The 25,584-nt window shown below is 41.3% G+C and overlaps 1 protein-coding gene across 1 annotated transcript in view; it reads right to left on the reverse strand.

Moving 5' to 3' along the window:
• The window catches only part of WDR36 (WD repeat domain 36), a 1,582,076-nt gene that overhangs the window by 1,024,899 nt on the left and 531,593 nt on the right, over positions 1-25,584 (reverse strand). Inside the window, exon 8 of the mRNA XM_044064266.1 lies at positions 2,597-2,772. Coding sequence (XP_043920201.1) covers positions 2,597-2,772 — 176 coding nt within the window. The remainder of the gene's footprint in view (positions 1-2,596; positions 2,773-25,584) is intronic.

Below are 25,584 nucleotides of genomic sequence, written 5' to 3' on the forward strand. Positions count from 1 at the left end.
CCTGATCAGAAGAATCAGAAAGAAAATTAGTTCTAGGTCTCTTAGAGGGGGGAAGGCTGGCTTCCCCTAATTAAGGTAATAAGGTCTTCAGCCATTCTAAGCATTTGCTTTTTAGGCATATGGGACAGCCTGTGGTTTGGTCATCTGTTTTCTAGGCTTAGTGCGAGTTTTTGGCCTGGATGGAAACGATGGCATCAGTTTAATATGAAAGTCTGTAGGCCTGAATATACCCTCAGAAGCCAGTGCCTGCACAGCAGCTCCGGACCCATCCAAGGTAGAGACATCCGCAGATTCCATAGTCGAAGAAGCATCTTGCGACATACCAGACTCCGAATGGGTCTCAGTAGAGGCCTGCAAATCAAAAGCAGCGGGTATCAGGGGCTGCAAAAGCACCTCAATGAGTACCGGCAGACTGGCGACTAGCTTAACAGAAGTGTCATCGGCAGTTTTGGACCTATGCGGTCTGTCTCTGGTCTTTATCCTTACGTTTTTTCAGAAGATCAGTAGCCGGAGGGCTAGATGAAGCCATTTCAGAGTACACAGAATGAGTACGAAAATAATTAGCTGCAAAAATAGCCCGATGACGAATAGTTCGAGCATTGAACAAGGCACAAACCCGACAATGAGGGACGTCGTGGTCTGGGCCTAAACAGGGGATGCGGTAAGAATGAAAATCTCTGAGGTATTTGCTTTCCACAGGTAAGACAATTGTTAACGTTCACTGACATCAGTTAGAGCAAGAAAAAGGATCCCACTAAGGTACTTAGCTCTTTTGAAGACTTTGGGTCTGAAACTCGAAAATGAAAATTTCAGGAGTCGGCCGACTGGCACTTGCAAACTGCTTCTGCTTCGGGCACCGCACGGCAAGAAAGACTGATGTAATGGCATCGGCTGCATGTTTTATACCCCTGACAACCTGACGTCAAGGAAGAAGTGACAGCATCCCACACAAATTCAAAGACTCTGGTATTCAGGCTGGCTGAGGGCTACCTGCAGGCAGGTAACCCAAATGAGATGATTGCAACAGTGAAACATGAAGAACATCCCCATGTTTCAAAAGGTTAGCCAGACATTCTACTTATGCTGTGCTGATGCAATAATTATAGCTAGTGAGGTTTGGCTTTATTGGCCTGAATTTGTCCATAAATAGACTTAAAAGGAAGAAAAATCATGGACATTCGGAATTGCCATATAGCAAAAACATCTAATGTCCTTAAAGGGTCAAGTTCATACATCCTATGTTGCCTCTAATACAAGACGTTTAAGGACTCACACAGTGGAAAGTCTAGCTTTACTATGATGTTTTTTTTTTGGTTTTTAATGCGTCTGTAGGGAAAGATAACTTTTAAAGGCTGACCACAGACTAACATATAGTGGTTCCTTACAGAATCTTCTTGTTTCTCAGCCCTGGATGACCATCTTCTGGGTGGGAATGAGTGACCAGTGAGGGTTCTGAAGCATCTACTATCAACTCCTATGAGCTTTCTTAAACATCTGTCATTAGCCATGTGCGCAGTCTCCCTGCCTCTCCATGCTGGATAAGTGATGAGCTGGGTGATACTGACAGGTCAGTTTTGGGTTACAAAAGTACCACCACAATTCCTATCCTATGGGGCTTTCCTGGAAACCTCTTATATACAAGGAACCTGCCTTGCAGATACAGGAAGAGTGCAAATAAATCAAAGGGAAGTGGAAACGGGCAGGAACTGAGTTGCACCCAAAGTTAACAATGTTACTGCCATGGGCATATCTCACAGCACAAATGACTGATACAACTGCCTGATATTTTGAAGGTCTATTAACACTGCTTCTATATATGGAAACAGAGACGCAAAGTGAAAAAGCGGTTTATTTTTTAGTACAAAGTTAGGGAATCTTACCCCATGAGCAATACCTGTATGACAAGGTAATGACACTGTAATGGATACACCCATCATCTTGCTCTGTATCATATTTTACTTATTTATTTAACATTTACTAACCGGGAAAGTCAGAGTTGGAACGGAGCCAATTTTCAGCAGAGGCTCGGGGAGAAACCATCCAGATGCATGTCTTTGTAACATGGGAGGAAACCGGAGTACCCAGAGAAAACCCACATGAACACAAGGAGGACATGCAGACTCTGCACAGAAGGCACTACAGCTGAGAATCAAACCGGAGAACCTCTTGCTGTGAGGCGACAATGCTACTGCTGCACCACTGCACCATATCTTGCTTTTCTAATGTTTATGTTACTATAGATCCTCTTCCCTTGAAGAGAAGGGCTCATGACCAGCTACACATTTTGTGTGTGCATGTATGCACTGTACAAATAAGCAGACATACATAAATACATACATATAGATGCATGCACTCAACCAGCTACACTTTTTGATATGTCTACTTAAGAATAAGTGTGCTGTATAAAGACATAAATAAAAGGTTCACAAACACTAATAAAACAGGTCATGGTCCAGACAAGCACGTATGTACTTACAAGATGAAAAGATACATGAAGCATGTTAAACTGAGTGCTCAAGCAAACACTTGTTAGCAACTTGAATTCTTTTTGCTTCTTTTAAATAAAAGGTCAGAGAAAATTAAAAAAGTAGCTTACTCTTATAGCATTATCAGCACCATTAGTAATTAGAAGTGGTTCTCCATGAACAAATGTCATTCCTGCAACTGCAGTGGAATGGCAATCTCTCATCTGAGCAATCAGCTTTTTCTCTTCCAAATCCCACAATCCGACATGCCCCACTAGGCTGCCAGCTGCCATCATAGGATGTCCATCTGTATTTAAGAGAAAACAGAAATATAACTGCACCTGAATATCAACTTTTATCTTCGGCTACAATATTCCGTTGCAAAAATGAAGTTATACTAACTTTGCGTACCACCACATACACTAATAATGAAGGCTAAAGCCAAATGTTTGTTGGAGGTGCAGGGTAGACAAAGTAGAAAGCATTGTTTTATTTTAGTGTTAAATGCATTAAAATTGAAACATTTACTGAAATTAATAATGTAAGTAAAAAATCATTAAAGAAGACATATGAAGCATTGTATTTAGTTCTTACTAGAGAGAGCTACATGTTATCAAGGCTGACCCTGAAGCTTTGGGCCAATTATGACTTTCAGCATCACACTGTCTGCAAGTGAAAATGAAACCTATATCTAAAAGATGTAGCTCAAAACAGGTCACTACATTAACCAAATAAAGCCTACTCAACTATGGGTTCACATGCATTTTGAGTTTACGGAACTAAAGCAGCACTGTCAACCTCCCTACAATATGCTCTTCAGATCAAGTAATTGTCTGGGGTGCCCTCTATGCAGAGTATGCATACCCACCCTGTGTTTGCACAGGTTTTCTCTAGGTATCCTGCTTTCCAACCACATCCCAAAGACTTGTGTTAGATGGAATGGTGACTCTAAACTAGGTATGCATGCAGTATGTGTGATACAGAAAAAGGGCATAACAATTTACTTCCATTGCCCATTTGCCTAGTAAACTCTACAGATGGCAGTGACTGTGCATGAGGGTCACTACAGGAGATGAATGCTGCCCAACAGCATGGGAAGCATGGATCCTTAAGATACAAGCTATAAAGACTCGGCACATGGTTTTCTAGTCAACAGCCCATTCTTAGGGGGTTTATCTCCATTAAGGTTTTTGCCAAACAAAGTGCTGTAATTTGATGTTAGCAGAGTTGCAATGGCATAGGCTTGTAGGGTACCCTTAGCATAAACAGGGATAAAAAGTGGGCTTAGGTCACAGCATAAAAGTCACAAGTAAGTTGCTAGCAGACTGACATACACAGGCTGAGGGAGTAAGATGTCATGAATGTTAGTTACACAGGGACAGATACCTAGCAAAGAGTTAGGCGGTGAATCCCACTACAGATCACAGCATGAAGTGCTGGCTTCAACTGTGATCTCACAACACATAATTAAAGAGGGGCTACAGAGACTGCATGCATAATCCCGAGGTGGAAACTGTGGTCAAGTTACTGCTCATGTATACACCTGTGCTCAAAGTTCTGAGTAGCTAAAAGATGAAAACAGAAAGGCTGGAGAACCTCTCATGGTAGGGACCTAAAGAAGTCAGGAGAGACCTTTGTTTAGAAGGGTTTATCTTCATAAGTGCGTGATGCACACGGGCGATTACAAGAAGGTCAAAAAGTGGTTCCCAAATGTCCACAAAAATCGAAAAAAAAGTTGTCAGAATGTGCAATGAGCGAATGCACGTTGGCATTCGCTCATTGCAGATTCGGCATTTTGGGTGCAGATTGCACTATAGCAGGGATCGGGAAATGGTCCCTTTCCCCACTGTAGTGCGATCTCGGAGTTAGTATATTAAAGTAGAAGGGTGTGGGGGGCTCAGCAGCCCACATGGGGGGGTGCAGTGGGGCATGCCCCCCTGCATTACGATGTGTATTCACATTTTTTTGTTCGAAAATCATCGAATCTGGTTTTCCGGATTTTGATTTTCGAACTTTGGTGACGTTCTACATTACGTTTTTCGCAGTTTTGAGTCATACAATAGTGCGTTTGCATATGTCATTTACGGACATATGAAGGTAAACCATCTAGAAGTGTATAATAATTTAATAAAAATGGGGGAACTGGATGGCAAGTCATGGATACTATAAGATTAAGTAAATTCAAGGCTAAATGAGTTAGCCTAGATGTGGGAAACAGTAAGGAAGCTCCACAGGAGAACTGATAATTTGGAGAATCGCTTCAAAAGGGCAAACTTGTGGCTAGCCATTGTGTAAGAGGAGATCAAAGGAAACCAACAGTACATACAGAAAACTGGTTAAAGATACTGCACAGGTTTTTGTAAACGTTGGGAGGGTGGCCTAATGGTTAAGGTGTTTGCCTTACAAACACAAGGTGCAGGGTTCAAGTCTCACAAGGGATAATTGGCTAGGCTTAAAATGGCTCGCAAGGGCAGTTAGCTTAGTACTAATCTATGAACCTATGAACCTATGGATAGCCAAGGTAAATACCACAGAATTGGACAAAATGCTGCCCTCTAGTTAACTCGCAGGTCTGCAGCACCTATCTCCAGGGAGGCAACTGTGGTTTTTTTTGGTTTGATATCATTAGGTAACAAAGAAGGAACATACAGTTGTGTGAACAACTCATCCTAACAGCAGATGTTAAATGTGGGATCACTGAAGCAGTAGAATTCTCTACCAATGTGAATTAGCCACATGTGGACAGCTGCCTGGCCAGCCTAACTCCTAGAAGTCCGCAGACATCCTTGCACAGGCTGACTCCTTACCAACATCAGGTTGTACAACTGTACCATGAACAAGAAAGGTAGTCAGCCTGCACCCTCTTCTGTTCTTTTTGTTTTTGGTGAAAAAAGGATATGCCCTGTGGCATTTAGCATTCCCTTGGTTGTCTAGAAGAAGGTGGGGAATAATAAAGCACCCTCAGTCCTTCTCAGTGGCATGTTATGCACATACACTGCAGAAAAAGAAACTATTTTATATATTCCCCATTTGTTCCTCATCCCACTCAAATCCTCAACTGCTGTCTCCAGTACAATGTCATCTGTGGAGAAGGTGGGTATGAGGTAGTATTGCAACACTGATCCTAGGTGGACATCTATCACTATGGTGAGTTGTTCACAAATGCACTATATTCTTCATAAGGATCAATGTAACAGTAACCAATGGAAAGATTACTAAAGCAATACCCATTCTGGATGTGGGCAAGCAAGTGCTCAGACAATTACTGCAGTCTGCTCACTTAAACTTGTCCTTGCAAAATTTCAGTCCTAAACACAGTTTTGTTTTGTTTTTTCCCCTGACCAGATATTCGGTTTGCAGTGTCTGGAAAAAGTAAAGCTGGAGGACCAAATGTTACTTCAACAGCATTCTGTGATGAAACCTGCCTAAAGAAAGTTGCATATTTCCGCAGTGCTCTTGAAGAGAGCACGTCAACCTTTCCCTGTAAAGTCCTTCAATACTTTCTCAAAAGAACAGGATACAGGTTTGTTAGCCATTTCCAGAGAGTCTGTTCTGTCGCTGGCCTTCCCTGTTAACCTGGAATAAAAGGCCACAAAAAACTGGTATGCTTGTTTAAAGAAAACTTCACCTTAGAACTTAAAAAATCTATTTTTTCAATCCATCTCAGACATCTCAAAAATCGCTCTCCTTCTCATAGAATGTTAATGTTTTGCAAAATGGTTGTCAATGCGGCTTGCAATATCAATGTGACCTTATTTTTGTTCAAGCCTTTCTCTTTCCAATAATCAATTTCAAGTCTGCTTTATAATGAGTCATGCTAGACATAAGTAGTGGTGTACTTCCATGCCACTGACATATAATGGGATTGGTGTCAGTCACTGTCATCTTATATACTGGCTGTAACAAGACTGCCTCATTTCTTGGATGGCCTTTATTTGTGTGTGCCTCAAGGCTTTTTTTACAGTATACTAAGGAATTATACTGCAACCAAAACAGTTGCTAAACTGCAGGTCTTTGTTCAAAGTATTTTTTTTTGTAGTCCAGGATGAATTGACAGCCCCTCCCCCTAGTAAATGTGCTAATATTTTACAAGAATTACAAGAAAAAAATATATTCTGATTTTTTTTCTAAATGTTGTAGACATCTTTAATATTACAGTCAAGTCATCTTAAAATGTATAGTAGTATAAACAACAAACATTTAAAGTTTAAAGGTTAGCATTTCAACACTGTGATGCTGCTTATGTAAATTTGTCAAAAAAGTTGACAACTGCCTGTGAACCACTGACTGACTTAACTGCTCTGTTTTGCTATGAAAGGTATGGCTACATTAGAACCAGCTGTGAATCAGTGTAACTTCTCTTCCTCTCTGCAATAAAGACAATGGAAAACAGTGTCTTGTTTACAGCAGCCAGAGCTCCTGACTACAGATTTTGTGTCCGTGGTCTGTCATGCAAGTGTAGACAAATTCCTCTGCAACTCATGTGAGAAGTTAAGCTTAAAAAAAGTGGGTGGTCTTTCCCTTCTTTTGATACCAATGTGAGGAAATGAAAGTTTTACAAAGTACAAGCAGGTTACAGGTACATACACACTACTGGAATCATACTGTAGGGAGAAAAGCATCCTAAGAGTTGAGTTAACTGTAGAAGGTGGAGTTTTCCTTTAACATATTTTGTCCTATCCAGGTAATATCTCAGCTGCTTGTGGACGTCCAGCAAATACAAAATCTTTTCTCCTTTATTTTGGGGTCTGGAGAAGAAGACCAGTAGCTACACACAAACTGGTTTAGAGAAAATTCTGAGACTGCCTTTCACACACAAGATGGGTTCATTCTCAAGCTATGCCCATATTAAACACCATGAAAGGTTCCTTACCCATTAACAACTGCAAGTACAGATATTCTTTGAGCTGATGTGATAGCTCCTAAAAAGATGATCTTCTGTTATAAATATTCAAAGTGACAAATGATGCCAGCTCAAATGAGTCTACGGTCAGTTGTTCCAAGACAAAGTTAAGGCCACAGAAAGGCAGAATATCTCTTCCAGGAAGAACAAAGGAAAATGCCTCTCAAGAACGGTTTCATCAACAGAAAAATAACCAAGGGTGACTACATCAATAGACAAGCCAATATGTAATCTATGTAACACCAGGTACTCTCCTGGTGTGATCTTTTCTTTTTGGGACAATTTGAAAAACAAATCTGACAGTATATTTTGCTTGCTTCAAGGGATGATGATGGCCTTGCACTAAACAGTGTCTAGACTTACTTCCAGAAAAGTTTCTTCTAGTATGGAATCAGGGAGGATTTCTCCTGCTTACTATCAAGTTCTAGCTCTGAAACTGGCAACTGTCTAGGCAGGGCAAGATATGATTGACTTTTGTCCTGCCAAAGGCATCAGACATTTGTAAATACTGAGCACAGTGGACAAGCCAAAGGGCAAGATTGTGATGGTCTTCACCAATGGTATATCTTAGACATTTTTTATGTTTTTTCATTTTGTTTTTGCTAATGGAGACTTGCAGATAACTATCATTTTAAGTCAAAGGCTTCCATGAATATTCCTTGTGGAGTCTGGCAGTTGGGGCAGAAGTTGAGATTTAGTTCATGTGACACGGGATTGGATTCCCTCAACCCTCATTTGCCTAATATGTGGCCTTGAGCAAGTCACTTAACCAAACACTGCTCCTGGGTGTCCTCTGAATAGGGACTGTGTGCCCAGTGGGCCTACCTGGTAAACCAATACAATTATTATTATTAATCAGAGTTAACAGAATTTGCAAGCTGACTTTTCAATACTTCAGTACTTTTAGTAATTTGTTTAAATGAAAAAGACCAGGGAAAGGTCTTCATGTGCCCTCCTTTCTTGGTACCAGAAACCATATGGAATCGAAACCCTAAACCTTCCACCACCAGGACATTTTCTATGGCCCCTGTCTGTAACATTTCTTGTTCTCTTGGAATCAGAGGAATACCTCTGACCTTTTTTGTCTAGAAATTGACTATAGCCTTCTTCTAAAATGCCACCTGTTCTCTCTTAATTCCCTATTAATCTGAAAAAAAATTCCTTCCAAGTTTTGAGGGGAAAAAGAGGAAGGCGTTCGGGATAAGGTGGGTTTGGGGTAGGAAGGGGGAAGGGGCAGCCAGGCTAAGTTATGGCTGATCTCTCAAAGGTCTCTGCCCTAGGGGTTTCCAAGGCTTCTCTTTGCAATTAGCTTGTCACTTCTGTACTTGCCTAGTTTTCCCTTTACCTCAGACAAAAAAACACTAGAGCGGGCAGAGGACCAGGTCCTTTCTGGGAATTTCCAGATGTACTTAGGCTCAAAGGTCTGAAAAATCTGCCCGACCGATATGGTAGTTCTACACTCTCCTCCAATTTCTTCTCCACCTCTTGGGCAGGGAGTCCAGAGAGGAAATTACTACAAAATGGGACACAGGATCCTTGACTTCATATTGTCTGGTAAGAGTGAAGTCCTCAATCAAGCATGCCTTCCAATAACTGATCCCACTGTTACTGCCCTGTGCATTCACAACATTGTAGCTATATTTCCTGAAGAAACAGAAATAGTTACTTAAGGGTTTGAGAGAAGGACCCTGGGAAACTACAACTGAGTACAGGCAGGGGCGGCCTTATGTCAACTGGTGCCCTAGGCAAAAGAGATCCACGACGTCCTCCAACACATTACCTGGTGCCCCCATCCTGGTCTACTTACACCAAATAAATACTGGAAAAGTGCCCCTGCTAGAGCAGCGCCCTAGGCAGATGCCTAGTTGGCCTATAAGGCCAGCTATGAGTACAGGGAGGTGTTCTGGCAGATTTTACTGGAGGCTAACAAATACCCTGATCTAAATGACATTATTTCTTTAGCTCCAGTTTTAAAATTACGTGCTGCCAGGTTATATAATACACTTATGTGAACAGATTTTCCTTATAAAAATGTTTATTTTAAATTAAGTTAGAATTCTTACTTGTGCAAGAAATGTTTCTCAAAATGACCACTAGAGGGTGTGTTATCATTGGCAAAATATTTTAGTGACTGATTTTATTTCTATGTTCAGAGTTTTATTTATTAAGTATAAAACCTTTTAAGAAGCATTATTTGTTTTTAAGTTTTATATAACAAATATGTGCTTAATTATGTACACATATACTTATGTGATTTAATTTCATGCATATATTTTTATATGTCACATTTTAATTAGCTGTACTGTGATTGGAGGAGCATTACTCATTTAGAAGTATTTAAACTGCTATGTAGGAGTCATATTCACTTATGCATCTGAAGAAGTCTGTACAGACGAAAACGTACTTGTGGATATAAGCATTTATGTTTTACTTCGTGGTGTGCTGTCTCTGAATAAACCTGTGTGTACTTCGTTGGGCATTCTGTGCTGAATTTTTACTATTTTGGTCTTTTTCTACAGCACTTGCTTCCATTTGCTTTGGTTATATTTCCTGAAGTGTTTGGCAACTTGGTAAGAGATCAAAGAGATAGAATAACTTCTGTTTCAGGTCTTTATCCTCACTCCCCTCCACCTCAGTCCTCAACTGCTCCAACATCAAGGTGCCTTGTCCATGTGATGGAGAAGGCATCTATCATCCTGGCCTCCCTGCATGGGCACCTGGAGCAAAACAGTCTTGGCTGCCTGTCTTCTTATGAAGTAAAAAGGTCTACCCATTGAATACCCCATCTATGCACCACTTGTTAAAAGGCATCCCAGTGGAACATCCACTCATTTGAGGGTCTGCCTTGGCCCTGCTAAGCATGTCTGCCACAGAGTTAAGTTCTGAGGAGATGTACACTGCATTCAGAAATGTGATGGAAAACCACTTCCTAAGCTATCATAGCACAGTATTACCCCTCATTTGTTGATATACCACATAACCATAATATAGTCTTGTCACCAATTTGAAGGTTTCCATCTTTCCAAAGCTGGCTTACTGCCTTAGGCCCTGGAGGAGGACCAGCATCTGCCAGTCTGGCAGTTAGTACACAGAATTAAGGCTCTAAGATGTTAATGAGTCATTTCATGTTATCAAAGGTATAGGGTTTGATTTCTACCACCTCCATTTGGCTGTTCTGGAACTCTGAGGAAGTCATTTGACCAGACAGTGCAACTTGAAAACTGACACGTGTGAGCAGTGGACTTAACCTGGACTGGTTAACAGGGAGTCCTACATAAAGATGACCTCCCCCAATACAGCTTACCATGGAGTTACCTACCAATTTACTCCTCTGCTATGAAAGTAGAATGGAAACTTGCTAGACTAATGGGTGGGAGTGTTTGGTCTGCACAGGACTTTGGTACCGCATATAAACTTGGCCAAAAGAGTTATCAGGATGGTGAACACCTGATCTCTTATGAACTTTCTGGCTATAAACATGATTGCATGTTTCTGGAAACAAATCTGTCAATTTTACTTCTTCTCTGGTGGAATGAGAGCAATCTGTATGGAGATGTCCAAGGATACCAGAAAGACTACCCTCTAGAAAGGAAACAAGTAAGACTTTAGATTAAGAGTGAACCCCAACAACTGAAAGAGTTTCCTCATGAAGTCCAGAGTTGTGAGCACTTCTTCTCTGGAAGCCCCTAACTCAGACAGTCGTCCAAGAAGGGATAAATGCAGTTACCCTTCAAACTGCAAAAGATGATGGCTGAGGCTAAACATTTAGTAAAGTCTCCTGATGCACTCCAAAACCCAAAGGGCAAGGAAGTTACTAATAGACACTTTCTCAGATTCTTAGCCATGGGCTGTCACTATGTGTCTTGTGAATTGGGATGTACAGACAGGATTCTTTTAGGTCCAAGGTGACCATAATGCCTTTGGTTGCAGGAGAGGCAGCACAGAGTGCAAGGTAAATATGTTGAATTTGAGGACTTTTAGGGAAATGTTGAGCCTTGACAGGCCCAAAATGAGTCACCAGATACCCTTCTCTTTGGGGACAAAGAAGAGCCTGGAAAAGAACCCCTTATCTAGCTGACAGGGGTCTGCTTCAGAAAAAGTCTGAATATATTTCCTAGAGAAAATGCTACACAGTCCTAAGGGACACTATCCTTGTGAGAAAACAGGCAGAGCAGGTACAACTATGTTTAATTAAGAGCCTGCAACTCTGAGGCAATTCTTGGGAAAAACACAGACACCAGGATCTTTCCATGAAACAAACTTCAGTGCTAAGCTAACTGGGTCAGTGGTGTACACACAAGCATGCTAACACCAAATTTCAGATGCCACGGAAAGGATGAGTTCCGCAAAGAAGGGGTTCAGAAATGCAAAACAGCTTTCTAGAGCAGCTTAAGCAGCTTGTGTTGGGACACAGTCTCTGTTCTCTCAAGGTCGTGACACAAAGACAAAACTGAGAAAGCAACCATGACAGTGCTGAGGCCCACATCATGCAGCTGTCTAATACAAATTAAAATCACTTGTAAATCATAGAACCTTGAGAAGAGTACTGGTTCACCTAAAATTGAGAAGCATTATCTATTTTCTAGAATAAGCTTGCTCATTTGGAGATCCACCTGGCAGCTCCAATCACTTCAGATACCCAAATTAGTTTAGAAGAATAAAGCAATCTATATCAAAAGCCAAGCCTTGAGATGGAGCTGACTGCCCCTCCAACCACAAAATATATCCTTGGCTATGCCCAGGAGAATTTTATGCCCATTTGGAATCTTGCAACTTGAATACACACCCTTTTCAGCCACCATAAAGGCCCAAAAGTGACTTCTGGTCATTCCCCCTTAAAATCTTCAATATTAAGAGGAATGTCAGGAACATATACAGGACACCCCATGCCACGTAACAGAGAAAATGTCCACTGCTACCACCCCAATGCCTTGCTGAAAACTCAGAAAAGGGAAGGAACTCTTTCCCTTGGTATGGAAAAGATGTCAATATCTGCAGCACACGTCCAAAAGACACTGAACATAAATGGTATCTGAATTTGGCACCCAAAGAAAGTCCTGCTCAGAGAATTTTACAAATTGCATACTTCAACAGGATGTGAAATGCTGAACGACTGATGCCCCTGTCTACAGCTTAATTCCAGGAGAAAAACACTTCCATAAACGGGAAGCAGAACCTTCTGCCCTCTTACATGTTCAGGCACCATATGATAGAACAGTTTTCTGACCAGATCAGAAGATGGCACCAAGACCGTCAGAGAGGTGGCCTGGACAGAAAATAAATAAGACGTGTACAAATGATGTGGGTCTAACCTCAATGAGGTCAATATTGAAACTGAACTCTCAAAGAAATGTACATTACATGACATGCAACTTCCCACAGCAACTAGCTCACTAGGATTTAAAGACGCATACCCAACATTCTACACTGAAGTCTAACTGCACTGTCCTCAGCTTCAACTGGCTGATGAACAGCATTTTCTCCATGGAAGAAACTGCACTCCTAGTACCATAGGAGGGCCTAGATAGGCTTTTCACCCTGGAAGCAAAACATCTGTCGAAGAACCTGCAGTGGGTTTGATAGCAAGATGGGGAGATACACTGGAATGTTGTTGGAGACAGTCTACAACATTAAGGCCCAGAGACAAGGGTCCAAAACTTTTTGGAGGATCCAAAAGCTCACTGTGATACCAAAGTCAAATATCAACATCATTGTTAAATTCACAAGCATGTAAACAGCACCAAGACTGAAGCACCCATGAATCCCTACAATGTCCCAACCTGCAAGACCAAAACCTCTTGAACACTCTCCAAAGGGTAGGACAGTTCCCAGTTTCACTCTAATAATACTTCCTCTGAAGCAGGATTACCAATACTTCTTCCATTCTACTGTCAATTCTAAGGAATGCATCCACGGAAGTGTTGAGAAAAGGATTACATCCAACAAGTCACTTCCAGATAAGGAAATCCCAAGAGACACCTCTTCTGCAAAGCCTTAGTCAACCCATCCCAAACCCCAATAAAGACTGAGTGCTGAAGAAAGCCCATGTTACTATATGTACTGGGAGTGATGCCTATAGAGCATAAACTGGAGAAGGGCAAACCTCAAACAAGGATGTGCCAAAAGATGTCCAGTGACCTCACAGAGTCATCCTGGGGAAGCAAGAAGATAACTCTCTAAAAGGATGATGTCCAGAAACTGACTGCATCCGATATGCTGGCTTAAATCATTGAAGTCCAGAACTGGACTGACCGTCACTTACAGGAATGGATGGCAGCAAATCTCACACTCCTCCTTCAACAGAGGGCCAGCCTCTATGACACCATCAAGGTGTAGAATCTAGGCCTGTTCCAAGACCCCATGAAATATATGAGCCACAAATAAAATTTGGGGGGGGGGTTCCAGTATGTGGCCACAGATGATCGTATGTAGAACCCAGAAATCCCCAGAGATGGTTATCTGAGCTGTAGGCCAACCACCAGCCTGATTAGTCCCACATATGATTAAGGATTCATGGTGTCACCAACAAAGTCATCTTCCTAGGTAACTTTGCTGGCACTGGTAGCATCAAGCTGGCATGAAACCTAAGAGCCTTTTGTGGAAAATATATACGATAACTAACTTTCAAATATGTTAATGTTTAGCTGCAGGAAATTGCCTACCACTTTGATGAAGGAGTCTGTCTAAACACATCATGCAGGCTGTTAACCCTCTCCATTGTCCTTGTGTTAAACTAGCATTCTGGTGTCAGAAGCAAAGAAATATATTTGCAGGAAAAAGCAATGTTTTCAGCAGAATTTATGTTTAGAAGTAAAATTCCATGAAGCTAGAGAGTCCTGTAAAGAGTACTACTCGGTCTCCCAGGAGAGTAGATAGTGGGGGTATGGTGGGTGGGTTGTGAGAATAAAGGACGAGATGTACAACACACATGGAATGTTATGGCAAGTACATAACTTCTTTACGTGATGTCAATCTCACCTTTATTCTCACTGGTGGAACCGCATGCTTAGCTACCTGATTCTTGGGTGGCTCATGGGAGAATATTCCTCAAAACCGTAGAACCAAAGGATGCTCTACTCCAAGAGGACAAATCCAACTTGTAATGAATAATAAAGGTATGTGGTTCAGCCCATGTTGCTGCAGCACAGATACTGTCAAAAGGTAATCTAGCTTGGAAAACTGCAAAAGTGGCTACTGACCTGGTGGAATGAGCTTTGATAGGATTAGGGATAGTCTTGTTGTTAGAACTGTATATAAAAGATATACATTGTGAAAGTCAATTGGATAATGTTACCTTAGAGACTGGTTGACCTTTCTTAGCCTCGGACTCCAATTTCTGATGTCCTGTGCAAACAGAAACACAAGTGCCTGTGAACATCTAGAAGATGCAAAGTACACTCCTCTTTGTTTTGAAAATTTGGAAAACACTGGTGCATAAAGAGACCATGTCCTTGTGAAAAATTATGTATGGAGGTTTGGAGGACAAGGCCTGTAACTCCAAAACATTCCTTGCTGAAGTAATAGCTATTAAAAAGAGCATTTTCTATGAGATATATTTAAATTCACATGTAGCAGACAGTTCAAAGGGGGGGTCGTTGACAACACAAAATTTAAACCCCAAGGCGGAATTGGGTTTCTGTATGGTGGTCAAATCAAAGTAGTTCCTCCGAAGAATGCTTTACAAAGTCTGTTTGAAATGATTGCAGAACCATTCTCTTCTATGTGAAAATTTGAGATTGCTGCTAACTGTACCCCAATAGTAGCTGCAGTGGCTCCCTCAAAGAAAAACTTGGCTAAGAATTCTGGGATAAAATGTAACAGAGCTGTGAATAGGTTTGTCTGATTAATATTGGACCAAGCCACAAATCTTTCCCATTTACATTTGTGCAATTTTCAAGTAGACAATTTGTGGGAAGACGGCAAAATGTGTAACTGGAGAAGAAAGGAGAGGAAACCTGTCTATCATGGGAACTGGGGCTGCCCAGCTGTTAGTTTGAGATTGTTTAGACTAGGATGAACCATTCCTGATGGATGAGAATCCATGGTCCCTCCCATACATGAAGGCCACATAAAAGGGAACCATATCTGTCGTGGTCAATAGGGGGCAATGAACATGCTTTCTGTAGGACCTTGGGGATTAGAGGTATTGGTGGAAAAGCATAAAGAAATCCCAGGGGCCAATCGTGAACAACTGCATCCCTTGGTGACTCCCCCTTTGGGGGGGATCAGGGCAAAGTAGTTGTGGTATTTGGCATTGATGGGTGATGCAAAGAGATCGCAGTAAGGCTGGCCACATTTCTCTTCTGCAACTTTCTGTCTGAGGGACCACTCGTGTGGCCATAGAATGGCTCTGCTCAATTTGTCTGCAATCATGCTGGATTTCCCTGGGATGTGTGTTGATATGAGAAAGCAGTTGGAGGGCCTTTGCCCACTGCCAGACCCTCAGGGCTTCTCGACATAGAGGGTAAGATCTGGTTCCCCCATCTGTTTATGTACCAGACTACAGACATGTTGTCTGACTGGAATGCTATTCTACCCAGGGGGAGGGAATCCTGAAATGCTTGCAAAGCCAACAGCACCGTCATCATCTCTAGTACATTTATGTGCAAATGAGCCTTGTTTTGCCGCAAAGTACCTTGAATAGTCTTTCACAGATAATGCCCCCCCCCCCCAATCTGGGAAGCATCGGTGGTCACCGTGGCTTGGGACGAAGGGGGAATAAAGGGATGGCCCTGAGACACCAAGGGAGAGTTGAGCCACCAGTGGAGGTCCCTTTTACATGAATCTGTTATTATAATCTTATGGGTCATAGGAAGATCTAGAAACAACCATTGTGTCGACAGTAACCACTAGAGGATTCTCATATGAAACTGAACTAGCAGGATTAGAACAATTTAAGATGCTATTTTCCCTAGAACATGGAGAACTAGCTTGGCAGAAGCCCACTTCTTTCTGATCAATATCCTTACATAACACTGAAGGTAATGTACCCTGTCTTGAGAAAGTTTCGCTGACATAATTGTGTTTATCTGCGCTTCTATGAATATCAAGGATTGACATGGCTCTAGAGCAGATTTTTCATAATTTTTGGTAATCCCTAGGGAGGAACAAAGTTGTAGAGTGTAGTCCCTGGTCCGCAGCAGTAGATGCCTGGTCGGGGTGATAATGAGCCAGTCATCCAGATATGGAAACACACAGAATCCTTTGCGACTCAGGTGAGCTGCCACTACCTGCCATACACTTGAACACTCTGGGGGCTGTAATGAGACCAAAGGGTAGAGCTCTAAACAGGAAGTGACTGGCACCTAGCAGGAAATGTAAGAACCTTCTGGATCACCTGCATTAGAATATGGTAGTACACATCCTGAAGGTCTATGGAGCACATCCAATTGTCTTTTTCCAGATGTGGAAGCACTGACTGTAGTGTCACCATCCGGAACTTGGACTTCTGGACATTTGTTCAGCCTGCTGAGATCCAAAATGGGCCTCCAATCTTCTGTTTTGTTTGGAACTAAAAAGAATCTTGAATAAGTTCCAGAACCTCTCTGGTCTGCTGGGACTTCTTGGATGACTCTTTTAGCAACATTTGAATTTCTAAGGTTGCATGTTCTTTCTGACTGGATGGAACGTCTGGAACCGATCTGTTTACAGGTACGGTGTAGAAGGGAATGACATATTCCCTGGATATTATGTTCTGCACCCATCTGTCGGTTATCTTTTGCCAGGTTTCTCGGTGCAGAGACAATAGCCCCAGACTGCCTCCAAAGACCAGCAATTGGGCACTCGTTCAGAAGCACTGAAAGGGCCCCCAAAGAAAGATTCTCTGGAGCCCTGATTGTGCGAGCCTCCCCTGCGGTGAGAATGGTATTTTCCATTGTCGTTTCTCCTTCGCCCCAGGGGAACTTTCACTCTGTGTCCTGGAAAGACTTCTGGGATTTTCTGAACCACACCTTCCCACTACCGCTCTGACCCTTGGGAAAGGGTCTGATAGGTTTGGAAAATCGTACTCCAATGGCATAGATCTTGCCCTCTTGTTCACATCTGGTGAGAGTTTCTTTCACTTTAGGCCCAAAAAAGAGAAAAGCCATTAAAAGGGGCATTAACGAAGTAAGACTTGAAGAACTCAGCGAAATCGCAAAGGTGCATCCAGGCCTGCCTCCTAAGAGCAATACCTGAACCCACAGCCCTATTCGTCCCATCTGCTGAATAAGATATGGGCCTCGTGGAAGAGTTTACGATCGAATTGAGGGTGGCAAGCTGAGCATTGACGTCATCTGCTACTACATCAGCTACAGCTCCTTGACCTCATCTGCTACTGCATCAGCTACAGCTCCTTGGAAGGAGTCTAAATTCCTTTAACAGGTCTCTCTATAGTCTACTAATAAGGGTAAGGTAGTTCAGAGACTGAAATGCAAAGGTCACTGACAAAAAGACACATTTCCCATATCTATCCATGGTCCCAGAATCCTTATTAGGGGGGATGGATAGAGGAGCTGGTCTCGGATAACTCCTTTTTAGTGGCTGCCGCCGCGACCATAGCATCAACTGCTACACCTTTAGTTAAAAAGCCTTATCTTTTGGAGCAGCAAGTTATTTATTTCGCCTTCTAGGAGTAGGCTCTATGGAATATGGTGTCTTCCAAGCCTTCGGAAAGATCAAGTCCATAAGCTCACCGGAAGGTGGGGTCACCCAAGATGTGGAAGGGCAAGACCTGAAAGCCTTCAGGTAAACTGACTCCTCAGCTGACGGGGGAGTGGACTGCCAATCACCAGTCTGTTTTAAGATTTTGAGGATATTTCTAAAGGGGACATCTTCAGGAGGTGGCCTTGGGGACCCTTCTGCATCATCAAGGTCAGTATTTGATGGGACAGACTCCACTGGGGAGTCCAGATGATTCCTCTTGCAGGTCATCTTCTGAGGGATCTCCTCGGTGGGTAATCTGGGCAGGTGCAGAAGAGGAGGGAGTCTCTTGCTGGACAGCCTGAGGCCTGCGGACTCTGCGATCCTGTGGAAGGGTTAAGTGAGAGGACAAGGACAACTGACCAGAACTGGGAGGAAAATACGATAAAGGTTGTGTCTTTGACTAGGATGGAGTCAAAACCCTCCTCAACCTCGAAAGCAGACTGCCCCGGATCTTACAAAGTGGTCGACTGAGCCGAAGATATCCGCGGCACTAGGGACAGAAGCTCAAAAGAAGAGATAGGAGCTGAACTCACCCGTGCCGAAGCCCCTAGAGGAAGAGTCGGATCCGTAGAGATCCGAACTGGCTTAGAGGATCCGATCAGAGAAGGTCTGCTCCTAGACATGTCCTGCTCCAACTGCAGGGGAAACGCTCAGGACAGACATTGGCTCTGAGGAAACGCAGGGTGCCGGAGCTGACACAGACTCAATTTGGAGATCGGATTCTTCTGGCTCTCAAACCAAGGGATGGATTGGAAGAGGAACAAGTACTGGAGGGGAGGGCTGTGTCTGGTCTAATTCCTTTGGGTTTGGATCTAGCAACCAGGGCCAGAGTCTTTAGCAGCCTCTGCACAACCATATCCACATCTTCATCAGACAAGCTCTTTTTTAGTATCTCCAAGTCCTTTGGGTTTCCAATACCATGACGGGAATGGACCCCATTCCTAAGTCAAAGTACAATTAAAGTTCATGAAATTAGTATTGTTTCACACACTGATGTCAGCCAGTAATGCTCTTCGCAACACCAGCAATGTGCCCAGTAAGGACTCCATCTGCAAATTGTACGGAGTTATATGTAATGGTAGCATATCTAAATATGATTGTAGACTCTTCTTTACAAGACCCGTTGCTCCTACTACTACTGGAACTGTCTGGATATCTTTCTTCCACATTACTCTCGTTTCTGCCTGCAAAGCCTTATACTTCATGACTTTGTCTCTCTCTCCCTCTCTCAATGCAGGACACTGTAAACACTGGGTGTGGAGATGTCAATGATCAATGCTACTTTTGTCTTTTTTTCCTGGACCACTATATCTGGTTTTCTAGCATCTACCTTTTGAACTGTTGATTATGGATGATCCCATGTGATGCAGACTTCTTCACTTTCTATGACGCTTTATGGCTCATATTTCCAGTGTTTTTCAGCCACTTCAGTACCATAATTCTTGTACAATCCCCAGTGCAACAGTCTTGTCACATTTTTATGCCTTTCAGTATACAGTCCTTCTGCCATTATTATATCCCAACGGTTTCCAATTCGGTTTGACAAAACCTACATTTGTCTGTTCCACCCACATGGTCAATGGGCTTTGTAAACCAATGTGTACACAGCCCACTACCTTGGGCCACCAATATTAACCTTTCATCTCTTGGTTTGAATTCACCTCTCTAATCATTCCTGGGTTCGTTCCTGAAGTTTTCTATACTTTCAACTATATTTGTGAATTTTCCACATTTCTTGCCTTCTCATCTTCACCTTCTATTATTTCTTTTGTGTTTTTTTTTTGGCACATTCAGTTGGCAGACCAAGTAGACAGTGTTGGAGATCTGGACTTAATTAGTGGAGAATGGAGCCGTGACATTACTGGTTCTAATGAGGGTGAATGGCTCCAGCGTCATAGTTCAAGTGCCAAAAAAGTCGGAGCCGAGGGTTCAGATGGCTCCAAGATAGCCTTGGATATGGCAACAACTATCTGCTCCAAGGTTCTGCTAAAGCAGACAGTCTAGGAGTTTGACTTGGCTCTGAGGTAGATTTCAGAGATGAAGATGAGCATTTTAAGGACTTCTCACAAATTTTTGAAGAGGACTCTGGAGAAATCACCTCTGAGAAAAGGGTTTTTGCGAGCCCTTTAAAAAAAAAAAAAAAGCTTGTTTTTGTGCTCCATAAGCACTCTGATTGAAGCCGTGACATACAGAACATGTTTCCAGAAGATGAAGAGGTCGCAAGCAATACACACACAAAGTGTGTGCGTCACTAAGGGGAATCTTCGTACCACATTTCTCCCACTTTTTAAATCCAAATGGTTTCCCTTCTGTAGAACACTATGAGTATGCTGTGTCTTTAAGAAGCATATCAAGGACTGAATGTGCATAAATACAGTGGATATGAAAAGTGTACACACCCCTGTTAAAATGCCAGGTTTTTGTGATATAAAAAAATAAGACCACAATAAATCATTTTAAAACTTTTCCCACCTTTAATGTGACCTACAACCTGTACAATTTAATAGAAAAATAAAATCTGTTCGGGGAAGAAATATAAAAAAAAACGTGCAATAAGCAGGTTGCATAAGTGTGCACACCCTTAAACTAATACTTTATATTATATATATGTGTACATATACACATATAGATATATATATATATATATATATATATATATATATACACATATATATATATATATATATATATATATATATATATATATATATATATATATATCATACATATACACAAACATATATATGCAGATGACTGCAAACTAGGAGCCATAGTCAAGTCCCCAAATGATGTGGACATCCTACAGAAGGGCCTCACTGAGACAGATGCCTGGTGTCAGAGCCATGGCCTCAAGCTCAATGCCAAAAAGTGCAGTGTCATCCCCTTTGGTAAAAACTCTGTACCCATTAACTACCACATAGGCAGCAATCTACTTAACACCGAATGTGTGATAAGAGACCTTGGGACCCAGATGGACAGTAGTCTCTCCTTTGATAGTCACATAGCCACAGTAGTCAGGAAGTCCTTCTACGTGGCACATCTCATCACAAAAGGGTTCTCATCCAGGAAAAAAAGAGGTCATTGTTCCCTTCTACTCGTCACTCATTAGACCCATTATAGAGTACAATGCCCCTTTTGGAATGTACCTCACAAGACATCTGCAGCAGCTGGTAAGGCCACAGAAGTACCTCACAAAGAGGATTACTGGCCTAAAACAAATGCCCTACACTGCCCGCCTCAAGAAACTCCAGCTTTACTCCGTAGCACATCGCCTACTCAGAGGTGATCTCTGCCTAACACATAAAGCTATGTCAAACCCAGAGCTGTTGGACATGCTACACCTAAAAAAATCCCAATCCCTCCGAGCTACACGCTCTAGGGACCTAAACCTTGTCACCACAATAAACAGGACATGCTGGAGGGATAGATTCCTGTCCCAGAGACTTCCTATACTCTGGAACAAGCTATCCATCTATGTCAAGCAAAGTTCTTCATTAGCACTCTTCAAGAAAAATCTTGATGAGTGGATGGGAAATAAGAAATACACCCCGGGGATCACTTCTGTTTCTCTGCTGGACAGTGGCACAGGAAAATAACTTTCTTGGGTGGCATAAGCTATGGAACCTTGCTGGCTAGGCTTACGTAGGCCATTGGGTCGATAGCCGAGTACCTACCTATGAACCTATATATACACACACATACATATGTATATATGTGTGTGTGTGTGTGTATATATATATATATATATATAGGTTTACTATTAAAGGGTCGAACGGCACTCCTTCGAATGTTGTATAGTCGACACTGGAAGGTCGTAAATGTCGAATGTCGAAGTCAGAAAATCAATCTAGGAACGGTGTTAACATGGGTTGAGGTAGGTGTTCGTATTATTCTTAACTACAAACATCTCCCCTACCTCGACCCATGTTGAAACCCATTCCTAGATTGCTTTTCCGAGTTCACGATTAGCAGTTTCGGCCTTCCGTTGTCGACTATACGACGTTCGGAGTGCCGTTCGACCTTTTAATAGTAAACCATATATATATATATATATATATATATGTATGTATGTATTGTAAAAAAATGCTATGAAGAATCACAATTATAAATAGCTAAACTTAAAAACAAACAAGTACCTGACTACAAAAATACACTGAGGCTCAAAACAGATAAGATTTGTTCTTTATGCTTATAAGAACTTCATCAGAATACAATGTAAAACTCGGAGAGAATGTTACATATAAGAAAAGTATGACGTGAGCAGACAGTAACCAATGGAATCCAAACAATATTTATGTACAGTCCCCATTAAGGTTAACTCTAGTTTTTTTTTTTAATTGCCAATAAGCTTACAGATATATATATATAATACATATTATACGAGCTGCATAGTAGGTATGGTTTGCTATCATTACTTCGACTCACACTCGGTCGACTGCACTATGTTCGACAACGGAAAGTCAAACACAGCAATATCGAACTTTAAAAGCAAGCCTAGGAACGGTTTTAACATGGGTCGAGACAGGGGTTCACTGCTACTGAAAACAAAAATCAGAAGACAAAATTACCCTGTACTTGTGAACGCCAAGGGAATTCTTGTATAGTCCACACTTGTAAATTCTCCACACTCAAATGGCTGCTGTAGACAGAATCCAGGATAAAACCAGTTACAGAACACACTCTTAATACCTTTGGTTGAAGCACTTTCGAAACAAGTTGAAGCTTTAACCAAAAAAGTAGAAAATCTGTGCAACAACCAAACACAGAGCTGTAACAACAGTGCTAACACTAACAAAGAGGTCCACACTCCACCTGTATCCAACAGAAATGAATCTAATTGTAATGCATCTGTACTACCGACCCAAGTTAATAACGACTTAAGGGGTAATACGCCAAACAGCAATAATCAACGATCCAAAGGGCTTATTGGGGCACCCTCTTTAACCGAATGGTTATCCGAACCACTAACATTTCAATTACCAACTACAAGTGTAACCAGGGAGCAACCGGCCGAGGATCCAACAGACATTTCTACTCTATTAAAGCAACTTGACCACCATTTGATAAAATATAAAAAGTTGAAAACTGAGATTGCCTATTTTCGTGAGTTTCTAAGTGAAGGCAAGTGCCAAAAGGGTTGCGTCCTTAGCAATACCCTACTGGCCTAGTGGATGGTTCACCATTCCACAAAGACTTAGTTCAACTTTTCAACAGACATGGCTGCGAGCTTTTAGAAATGATATGCAAACATTATAAACTACAAGCCACAGGAATTATGCAGATAACTACCAGCTTAAATGAGACAATTCAACAGCATTCGAATTTTATTCGTTACCAATAAGACTATGACAGGATTTTCTTTAGCATAGACCAATATATTGATAAAATTAAGGAAGGAAAATGCAAGAAACTGAAAAGGGACAGAATAGCGTACAGTAACGGGTTAGCATACCCTAAACCTCCCCCCTCCCAGAATAACGCTAATTTTACTTCTAAGGCTACTCTTCAAAGTAACATCATAGGCCAAAATGAAGAAAGAAATACTATTAATGAAGAAAATGGATTTAGTAACAATAACAGCCGATCTTTTTACCAAGGAATGATAACAACAGTGCTGAACAGGTATCCCATTGTTGGGACCCCACAGCGCTCCTCAAATTTTCGGACAGGAGCCTCTCATTACAATTTACGGAAAACCACTTATTACAGCCCCAACTATCGGAACAGGAACAACACCAACAACCGAAGGAGGAGGGGGAGATAAGCCTGGATACTTCAAACCATTTCATTATTTTATACAATTCATCTAAAGACTTTAAAATTTTCAATTTTTCTCCAGTTTATGTTGCACCAAATATTATTGAATTATTAGCCCAAGGTCATTCATTTGTTCCTACCTGTCAGGCTAATTTAGTCACAACTATTGTCGATTTTAAGTTGTTTTTGAGGAAATTAAATTTGTGCATGTATTTTAGTAATACAAATCCAGTTGACAAGAAGTTTCATATAGCAAGTACATTTATTCCACCGACACATCCAGTTTTGGCAGCCTTTGAATTAATGTGCGAAAACGACTTTAGGAATATGCTTTAAACAAGCAGTTTAATGTACGACCTAATATTTCCAAAGAGGACAGATGGTCTCTCACATTATTAAAAAATACTGCTATTCGGTTTATTCAACCTGACAAGGGTGGCGGTTTGGTTATAATGACACAATCACAATATATTGAGAAAATGGAATCTCTCCTCGACAATACTGCTTATCAATTATCTTCCAAGAATGAAATGTATCAAGCGTATAAAATTATAAAATCTACATTTAACGACTTCTTTATAAAGGGAAGGATTGACTTGACTACATTTAATTATTTGAACATGCTTGCACCCAAGATTCCTATTCTTTTCGGCATCCCCAAGATTCATAAGTCCCTAATTAACCCCCCCATGTGTCCACTAGTAGATGGACGTAATAGTATTATGTACCCATGTGCCAAAATTATTGATTCAATTTTGAAAAAATATGTACTGAAAGAAAAAAAACATATGCAAGGACTCGTGGTCTTTTTTTGTATAATATCAACAATGTCGAGTATAAGGATTTATTTAATTTTTTAACAGTCGACGTTAAAGATTTATATACATGTATACCACACACAGAAGGTATTGAATATGTTAGCTATATGTTGAGAACGCACCAAGCACCTACACTTGAGGTAGAATTAGTTGAACAAATGCTCGATTTAGTGTTGTCCTATAAATTTTTTTTACCTTCAATAATATTATTTATTTACAAAAAATAGGCGTGGACATGGGTTCACCTTGCGGCGCTAGTTTTGCCAATCAAGTCATGGCCTATTGGGAACAGGATATAACAAGTAGAAACCATGACCTTACGAATAAGATCAGGTACTATACACGTTTCTTAGATGATATTTTTATTCTAATCGAAGGGAATGAAGATACAGCACATGAATTAGTATCATTTTTTTAATTCTAGTTCTAACTTTCTAACTTTTACATCCAACTTCAATAGACACAGGATTAGTTATTTAGATGTAGATTTAAGGAAGGACTTTAAAAACAAAGTTTACTATGCTAACACACATAGGAAAGATACCTATTCCAATACTTTATTACACTATTCAAGCTGCCATCCCTCTTATCAGAAAAAGTCTGTTGTAAAAGGTCAATTCGTACGGGCGGCTCGAATGGTATCAAGGAACGATGACTTCCATGATGAATGTAGACTTTTGTTTTCTATGTTTACCATGAGAGGTTATCCTAAACACCTTATTGATGAAGTTATGTCTGAGGTTGGATCAAAAATAGAAGCAGGTACCTATATGCCGATTCTTAATGCCTTGAATCAAGTACCAGTTCCTGTAAGTACTAGTGAACCCATGTATATTAATGTTTCTTTTATTACTCCCTATAGCTTAGACAGTAACTTTATCTCTCTCATCATTAATAAAAATTGGAACATCATATCTAACGATGGTGTTCTGAGTAAAAAATGACCACCTAAGCCAAA

The sequence above is a fragment of the Protopterus annectens genome, chromosome 2.part2 (assembly GCF_019279795.1).
Source record: "Protopterus annectens isolate FY-2018-M chromosome 2.part2, PAN1.0, whole genome shotgun sequence".
Lineage (NCBI taxonomy): Eukaryota > Metazoa > Chordata > Ceratodontiformes > Protopteridae > Protopterus > Protopterus annectens.